The sequence below is a fragment of the Trichinella spiralis genome (assembly GCF_000181795.1).
Source record: "Trichinella spiralis strain ISS 195 chromosome Unknown Scfld3, whole genome shotgun sequence".
In the NCBI taxonomy this organism is placed as follows: Eukaryota; Metazoa; Nematoda; class Enoplea; order Trichinellida; family Trichinellidae; genus Trichinella; species Trichinella spiralis.
The window spans coordinates 29,923-38,780 of record NW_003526942.1 but is presented as its reverse complement, the minus strand read 5'-3'; the positions used below and the strand labels follow the sequence as shown (position 1 = coordinate 38,780).

At 45.3% G+C, this 8,858-nt stretch overlaps 1 protein-coding gene across 1 annotated transcript; it reads left to right on the top strand.

Moving 5' to 3' along the window:
- Positions 1 to 2,786: 2,786 nt before the first annotated feature.
- On the top strand, positions 2,787 to 8,429 carry Tsp_12152 (putative integrase core domain protein). The gene is made up of 2 exons (XM_003378710.1): positions 2,787 to 8,062; positions 8,354 to 8,429. Exons 1-2 carry the CDS (start codon positions 2,787 to 2,789, stop codon positions 8,427 to 8,429), a joined length of 5,352 nt encoding a protein of 1,783 aa, XP_003378758.1.
- Positions 8,430 to 8,858: the final 429 nt, after the last annotated feature.

Below are 8,858 nucleotides of genomic sequence, written 5' to 3'. Positions count from 1 at the left end.
TTCGTTTTCATATACATATGCTGTGTCGATGGGACGATAGCCAGTCTCCAAGGCAATGTCCAATGCATCACTCAGCGATTTTCCTTTACACTAAAAAATACATGTTATCATTTTTCAGCAACTAAACGACCAACAATATCCATGCCAGCCATGTTCCAAAACCAATTATTGGCATTTTAACGCCATTGTGCAATACGATCGTTCGTTCCATATTTTTGATACGTCTCTCTAAAATAAAAATAAATTACATACATTATATAATTACATATTTATATTTAAATAAACTAAAATAACCCATACCATATAACAACAATAAAAACATTTAAATAAAAATTATACCTAGCATAAATAAAGAATTGCTCCATTCCTTTGTGCGGAAAATTTGGAACATATAAAATTAGACGTCAAAAGCTATAATCTCATACGTCTTACCGAAATATCAACATCATTTCGTCAACAAATAAAACTAATTTTATGCAATTTTTGAACTAATTTCCTTGAATTTCCTCAACAATTAATCAAATTTCAAGTAAAAAATCACAATTGCAAATAACAAGCAAAATCAGAATCTTACAAATCCAAAGCACACTATCACTCAGAATAAATAAACAAAAGCAAAGATAAATGTTGTTGGCGAGAAAAACGTTGTCGCCTGCGAGCTGGTGGACTATTCACGAGTTTAATTCAGCGGCAGGTCAGATCTATAATGGTCATCTAACCGCTATCTGATTCACGTTCGCTTCTGAACGTGACGAATTTATCATGTACATGTATTATTACAAGTTTTTACAAGAAGTGAAATGGCGTTTATTCAACAAAAGTGCAAGCAAAGTAAGATAATTATGACGTGAAAAAATTACTCACAATTAAATCGGTGAAAAGCACACACACACACAAGACGTTTGTCACCGTCCCGACGCTCAAATAACGGATCAACTCACATCCTACTGTTGACTACCGTCCCCCCGCCTTCAAGTTCTGATCAGCAGGTTCCGTTGACATTGGAAAATTTTCAAAAAATATGAATGACAGGTTGTATTATTTTTCTTTTAAAACTTTTACATTAAGTCTACAATTTACAATTAAGTCTTATGAAGTAAACATTACAGAACAATATCATTGTAAAATAAACAAATTCAATGAAAAAAGATTTATGGTATTCTTTTGTAACTTTATGTGTTCAAAGGTTCAAAATCAATAAAATTTCTTTTCCTTTTTTTCATTCTATTATTAAATGAACATTTTACAGTTATACATGCTGGTAGCCTGTCTCAGAAAAGCCTTCGTTGAAAAAATGGAAAAAGTGATTGTGAATGTCCAGATTAGGTAAATCATTATGAGGGCACACATGGTGGGTCAAAAACTGTAAAGAAACTAAGTAAACAATGTTTAAAGCATAATTTCAAGGTTTTTCATATAATTTAATAATGTGTAGAACTGATTTCTCAAAGGGAACTTCGCCTGCTTTTTCACATTTAAATGTATGGTTGTCGCTCTAAGAAGTTCCATTTGGTAAATATTTGATTTCTATCAATGGTAAGTTTTCTAATTCAAGGTTTCACTGTTTTTATTTTATGTATTCATGGTAGCATGGCTGATAATTTTTCTTAACTTTATGATATCGCATATTTAATTTTTATAGAAAAAAACTGAATTTTTTGATTGATATAAAAAAGGGAGGTGCTGTTCATATAGACGCAGCGCAATGGTGGTAAACAAATAAGATGATAAAAAGCAAACTTATGAAAAAAATAGCTATTCTGGTCGGTTCCATTTACTGCTTTTCTTCTGTTAGCATCATTAAAGTGCTTTACTTTTATCAAGCCGAGTGGATAAATACAGTTCGAAATAAATGTCAACCCCAGCAGTTGCTATGCTTGTCAGATAAATTACGTTTTAGCTAGTAATTATGTGAGATTTATGCATTAGATGCTTTTCCGTTTGTTAGAAAATATTCTGATGATTAGCTAAAGGCGATTGTAATACAATGGAAAAATCAACAAGTGATGAATTCTCCACAGCTGCAGTTGTCAGCTAAAACTAGGCATGGCAACTGCTAATTTGTTAGCATTAAATACTTTTCTACTTTCCGTCTGACTGTTCTCTCAAAATCTTTCTCGTTAGCAATCAAAGAATTTTACTTTCAAATTTTCAACCTTCGTATATTTTATTTAAATAAAAAATTAAAAATCTGCAATATTATTTACAAATCAAAAAACAAATTTATTTATATATTTGATGTAAATTGTAAACTCTATTTCAACATCTGAACGAAATCGACTAGTGCGTTGGTGAACATTTAAATTGCCAACTGTTCTCATGTGCATTTGCAACTGTTGAAAACATATTTTGTTTGAGCTTGAAGATCCGTATCGGCTACCGTAAAACGGCGCTTTTGCGGAAGTGTACGTAATCAACGAAAAAAGTGAGCGAGTGCGAGTGAAAAAAGCGAGTTCGTTTTGTGTGTCTTGTTGTTGTGCGATAGAGTTCCCGTTTATTCTTATCGTTGTGTGTTATTATCCGAGCTATCCATTTGTTTTGCAGTTATTATATTCTGTATTGACTTCAATCGTTGGAATAAAGTTCCATATTCAGTACTTTGTTCGCTGTTGCGCAAAGAGCATTAGCTTGCCTGAGCGAGATCAGCCGCCTCCGTTTGGATCTCCCGTAATATCGAATATTGCGGGACGAACTTGAGAATCGGATTGTAAAGAGAAATTACAACATTTCTTGGTGCCACGAGCCGGGAGGCCGTAATCTGAAAATTTTGGTTTTTATTCCACGAGATGAAGTTGGAGACGACGAAGCGACGTCAGCAGATCGAACAGAGGCGCCTGCGGGATGCCATCATTCAAGTGTTGAATCAGCTTGAGACGGATTCACCTGAAATAGCAGTCACGAATGCCCTGAGTGCATTAGATGCACAATATGCTGAAGCTCGCCGAGCTCAGGTGGCATTGGAAGACGCGCTCCCAGATGGAGAAGCGCTGGAGGCCACACTTCGTGAATGGCGCGAATTGTCTAATGAGGTGTTCGAGACACGCAACCAGGCTGGGATCTTCTTGAAGGAGAAGGGAAATGGACCAGCGGTGAACCCGAAGCAGATCGCAAGCGTGACGTCCGCCGCAGAGCAAGTAAAAGCACCACGTGTACCCCTGCCAAAGTTCGACGGCGACATTCTGCAATTCAAATCATTTTGGGATCAGTTCGAGAGTAGTATACATCAACGAGAAGGTCTCAGCGACATCACAAAGTTTCTCCACTTGAGATCGTGTCTATCTGGTTCAGCTCTGAAGGCAATAGAAGGTGTTACCATTTGCGCCGAGAACTACCCAGAAGTAGTGCAGACTCTGAAGGCCAGATTTTATCGACTCCCAGACGTGGTGGAGAGTCACGTTCTGAGTGTGATGAATGTGAAGGCGTGTTCAAACGAAGGAGCTGGGGAGTTGACCAGGCTCCACGATGATTTGAACCGGCACTTCCTCGAGCTGAAGGCCTTGGGCAAAGATGTCAACTGTGGCCTGAGTGGTTTTCACGTCATCTTGCCAACACTGAAGAGGAAATTGCCGTCTGGAACGGTGACTGAATGGAAAACCTTCGTCAAGGACAAGAAAGACGACGAGATACATTCGGACGTATTTCTAGCTTTCTTGTTGGAACAAGCTAGGATAAAGGACACTGACATCGGAAGCAGAACAAAGGCACCAACGAAAGGGCATCAACAGGAGCCTCAACACAATACCCGGAAGCCTGACCTTCGTTTCACTACCGCAGCTGTTCAGTTGGAATCTGGCGGCGGATGTCCCGTCTGCAAGGGGGATCATCTGGCGGATTGTTGCCCACGGTTCCGAAGTTATTCAGTTCAGCAGCGACGGCATTGGGCAATGCGGTTGAAGCTTTGCTTTGTTTGCCTGGCTCAAGGACATCGCAGGGAAAGATGCCAGAAGAGGAAATCCAATCAGTTTTGGAATCCTCTATTGGCGGGAGACGCTGTCCTTGCAGGCAAGGCACCCACCAAACGAGCTTCATTGGCTGCGCGCAGCCACGGAACCGATTCCACGGAAGCAAAAGCTTCGCTTTCTAGGAATCAGAATGAGAAGGTTGAAGATGGATCTGAGGAAGGAACGACCCCTGTCGGAATCCACCTCTCTTCAACTGAAGGTCAGACCGCAATCAGGTTGCCAGTCGTGCGTGCGATGGCGCACGGAGAGAAAGGGAAAAAGAAGCTGGTCAACTGTTTGCTGGACACCGGATCAGAGCGATCTCTCATCCGGAACGATGTTGCGGATGAGTTGGATTTACAGGGCCCAAAGAGAGCTATGACAGTGAAAGGCGTGAATGGTCTCCACGTGAGAATCGCTGATGTTCGTCGCGTTCAATTCCGTCTCACCCCTATTCCATCTAAGGGTTTGGAGCCATTCAACGAGGGAATTGAAATGACGGCCCTCAGTTTACCGAATCTCTGCGACGATCTCGTTGCCACACCGACGCCTTGGTTTTGTAAGGATAAGATTCCATCGCTCCCATCAAGTGAGATAACACCCGGCCGAGTTCAGATTCACATCATTATTGGACTCGATGCTTATTTCCAAGTGCTTGGTCAAGGCGTGAGAAGAGGCGGTCCTAATGATCCTGTGGCGATTGAGACCATCTTTGGATGGATTGTGTGTGGACCAACAACGCGGCAAGTAGTCGGTCACGAGGAAACCACCCTCCTCACTCAGACAGAAGATCGTCTGAGTCGACTATTGAGACGATTTTGGGAAGTGGAGGCCCTTGGAATTCTTCCAGCGACTGAAGACGCGAAGGTTGAGCCAGCGCTGACCCGGTTTGAAGAATCAGTCAGCTTTGATGGACAGAGATATTCAGTCGGTCTGTTGTGGAAGCCAGGCGCATCGCCACTTCCAAACAACTTGGAAATGGCGAAGAGAAGACTCAGATCTTTGAGACATCGACTGGCGCGAGATCCGGATAAGGAGCGTGAATACGCTGACGTCATCCAGTCATATCTCGATCAAGGTTGGGCAGAAGAGGTTTCAGACGAAAGCGGCCCCATCGGCAGGACGTGGTATTTGCCACACCATGCGGTGTACCAAGGCGGCCCGGGGAAAGAGAAATGCCGTGTGGTTTTTGACGGATCAGCTGAGATGAATGGCGCATCTCTGAATCGCTGTCTTGAACCTGGACCGAAACTACAGCCCGATTTGGTCGCGATATTGCTCCGGTTTCGTCGTTCCAGAATTGGCATCCAGGCTGACATCGAAAAGATGTACCTGCAGATAGGCCTTCGGCCAGAGGATCGTGACGTGTGCCGGTTTCTCTGGCAAGCAGCAGGCTCGACGAGCCCTGCCCAGATTTATCGCTTGACTCGGGTCGGTTTTGGTCTCTCTTGTTCCCCATTCCTGGCGATGAGAGTGCTCCGACACCATGCTCAGAGTCATGGCAAGGTCAAGGCATTGGCTGACAAGGTTTTGTCAGATATGTATGTGGATGACCTTGCAACGAGCTGTGACCGGATTGGGCAGGCCCGGACTTTAATCCGGCAGTTATGCAACCTCATGAAGAGTGGAGGTTTTGCTTTGAAGAAATGGGCCAGTAACGACACTGCAGCTCTTTCCGACTTGCCCGTGGAAGTAACGTCGCCGCTAGAGACAAGCCGACTTTGGAAGACCCTCGGACTGTACTGGAATCGCCGGCTTGATGTTCTGACTTTTGTGCCTCCAGCAGAGATCCCTCTTGGACGGCACGATACCAAACGTCAACTAGTAAGCCTAGCGGCCAAAGTTTTCGATCCATTGGGATGTGTAGCTCCGTACACCATCCGAGCAAAGAAGCTGTTCCAGGCTCTTTGGCTCACCGGTATCGAATGGGACGATCCATTACCGGCTGAGATCAACGGTAAGTGGATTAGCTGGAAAGACGAGCTGGAACAACTATCTGCCATCCAGGTCCAGCGTGTGTTGGTCCCTGTTCCCCGGGATCAAGTTGGCAGGTCTGAGTTGCATGTGTTTGGAGACGCCGCTGAAGCTGCATACGGAGCGGTAGCGTATCTGCTTACGCAAGCACGTGATGGAGTGCCTCAAGTCCGCTTTGTCCTCGCCAAAGCTCGTGTGGCGCCCATCAAACGCCTGAGTCTTCCGCGTCTGGAATTGATGGCGTCTTTGCTTGCGGCTCGATTGAAGGCGTACATCACGAAGGAAATGGGCTTCTCGACCGACAAGCAAGTTTGTTGGAGTGATAGTTCTGTCGCCCTAAGTTGGATCAAAGGAGATCCACGAAAGTGGAAAACATTTGTAGCGAACCGTGTGCAAGAAATAATCACACTCACTGAGCCGAGCCAATGGAGATATGTTCCAACAGCGGACAACCCAGCCGATCGCCTGAGTCGGGGTTGTACTTTGGAAAGACTCCTGAAAGACCACTTGTGGTGGAATGGGCCCGACTGGTTGCAGCAACCCGAGAGTGAATGGCCACGGTTGAGCATTGTTGTCTCCCCGGAGGAAGCCAGGGGAACGGACCCTGAAAGGAGGACGACTGTTGCGCTGACCACCACGTTGCCAGAGCACGGGCTACAAATGGTGATCGATCCAACCAGGTACAGCCGAATGGAGAAGCTACTTCGTGTCACCGCATATTGTGGGCGATGGGTAGACCAAGCGAGAAGACCCCGAGGCGAACGAAGAGGGAGCAGCTCACTCACGCTATTGGAGTTGCAAGAGGCAGAGAAGAAGTGGGTCAGAGAAGTCCAAGCCGGAGCCTTTCCGACTCACAGAATTGGATCCGGTTCCACTGAGTGGCCGAAGAACAGTCAAATCGCTTCACTCTCCCCGTTTGTGGACATGGAAGGACTCCTGCGCGTTGGAGGTCGACTGACCAACGCGGCCTTGCCGTGGTGTCATAAACACCCGTTGTTGCTTCCCCCTGACGGAACGATTGTGGCGCTCATCGTGCGACGAGCCCACGAGTCCGAGTTGCATGCGGGTGTGAACCAGACACTAGCGGCTTTACGGCGACGCTATTGGGTGATTCGCGGACGTCAGGCAGTGAAAAGATGCATTAGATCTTGCATCATCTGCAGACGGCAAGATGGACGTCCGTTTTGTCCTTTGATGAGTGAACTGCCGGTCGCTCGAGTGGAACCGACGTTTCCTTTCAGTCACGTAGGATTGGACTTCGCTGGGCCACTACATGTGCGGGATGAAGATCACGGCGTGAGGAAGGTCTACATCTGTCTCTTCACCTGCATGGTAACTCGCGCAGTGCACATTGAGATCGTTGCCGACATGACGACCACGAGTTTTCTCGCCGCGTTCCGCCGCTTTGTGGCCAGGAGAGGCACCCCGGAAGTGATCCAGTCGGATAACTTCCGAACATTCAAGCAGGCAGATGCGTTCATCCGCTCGCTTTTCGTCGGCAAGCGCATTGAACAGTTTCAGAACGAGTTGGCCTGCAGGTGCATTCAGTGGAAATACACCACTGAAAGAGCTCCTTGGAGCGGCGGATACTGGGAGAGGCTTGTTCGGTCGGTCAAGAACGCACTGCGGAAGGTGCTAGGAAGAAGCCTGCTTCGTTTCGACGAACTCCGGACCACCTTGTGCGAGTTGGAAGCTCGCATTAACAACCGGCCGCTCACACTCTTGAGCGAAGACCCAAAGGACTGTGCTCCACTTACCCCGGCGCACTTCCTTATTGGGAGAGAACTGGCCGCGCTTCCAACCTCCTCTGGAGAAACGCCCAGCGGAACGGGGGGCAGGCATCTTGGCAGACGTTGGCGGCACCAGCAACTGTTGATGCGCCATTTGTGGAAACGGTGGACGGAAGAGTATTTGGTCAACCTCAATGTTCGTGGCAAGTGGAAGAAGATCGACCGTCAACCGGAGGTCGATGATTTGGTGCTTGTCACCGAAGACACAGCTCCCCGCAATCGCTGGAAGATGGGAGTTATTACCGAACTCCTGCCAGGGAGTGACGGCATTGTTCGGTCCGTCCGACTCCGAACCGCACGGGGTGTACTGACACGACCGAGTCGGTTACTGGTGCTTCTAGAGCCAGCAAAAGCATGGTGATGGACTACGTCCATCCGGGGGGAGACTGTTGAAAACATATTTTGTTTGAGCTTGAAGATCCGTATCGGCTACCGTAAAACGGCGCTTTTGCGGAAGTGTACGTAATCAACGAAAAAAGTGAGCGAGTGCGAGTGAAAAAAGCGAGTTCGTTTTGTGTGTCTTGTTGTTGTGCGATAGAGTTCCCGTTTATTCTTATCGTTGTGTGTTATTATCCGAGCTATCCATTTGTTTTGCAGTTATTATATTCTGTATTGACTTCAATCGTTGGAATAAAGTTCCATATTCAGTACTTTGTTCGCTGTTGCGCAAAGAGCATTAGCTTGCCTGAGCGAGATCAGCCGCCTCCGTTTGGATCTCCCGTAATATCGAATATTGCGGGACGAACTTGAGAATCGGATTGTAAAGAGAAATTACAACAATTTCCATCAAGCCTTATTGATTGTAAACAATTGAAATTTAAAACAGTCACGCTACGTAGTAAAATATGAAAAGTAATTAAAAAAACAAAAATAATTTTTTTTCAAATTGTCATCTTTGTTAAATTGATTTAGGTACTTTTATTTCGTGAAAAATATTTTGTGATACAGCGTATACTTGCATATTGTTTCAAAATTACTGTAAGTTGCACTGTAGTTGCAGGGCAGAACTTCACAAAAAAATAATTGTAACACATTTAATCGTGATCGGCATTTAAGAATAGAAAATTTTTAATTTTTACTACCTCATAAACTCTATTACGACTTAATTAAAGTTATAAAACAGTTCATCAATTCTCTAACTGGTAAAACATTC

Coding starts and splice junctions, on each gene's coding strand:
- Tsp_12152 (XM_003378710.1), top strand. CDS start 2,787: ATGAAGTTGGAGACGACGAAGCGACGTCAGCAGATCGAACAGAGGCGC. Junction 8,063..8,353: donor CTAGAGCCAGCAAAAGCATG/GTGATGGACTAC, acceptor TTCCATATTCAG/TACTTTGTTCGCTGTTGCGC.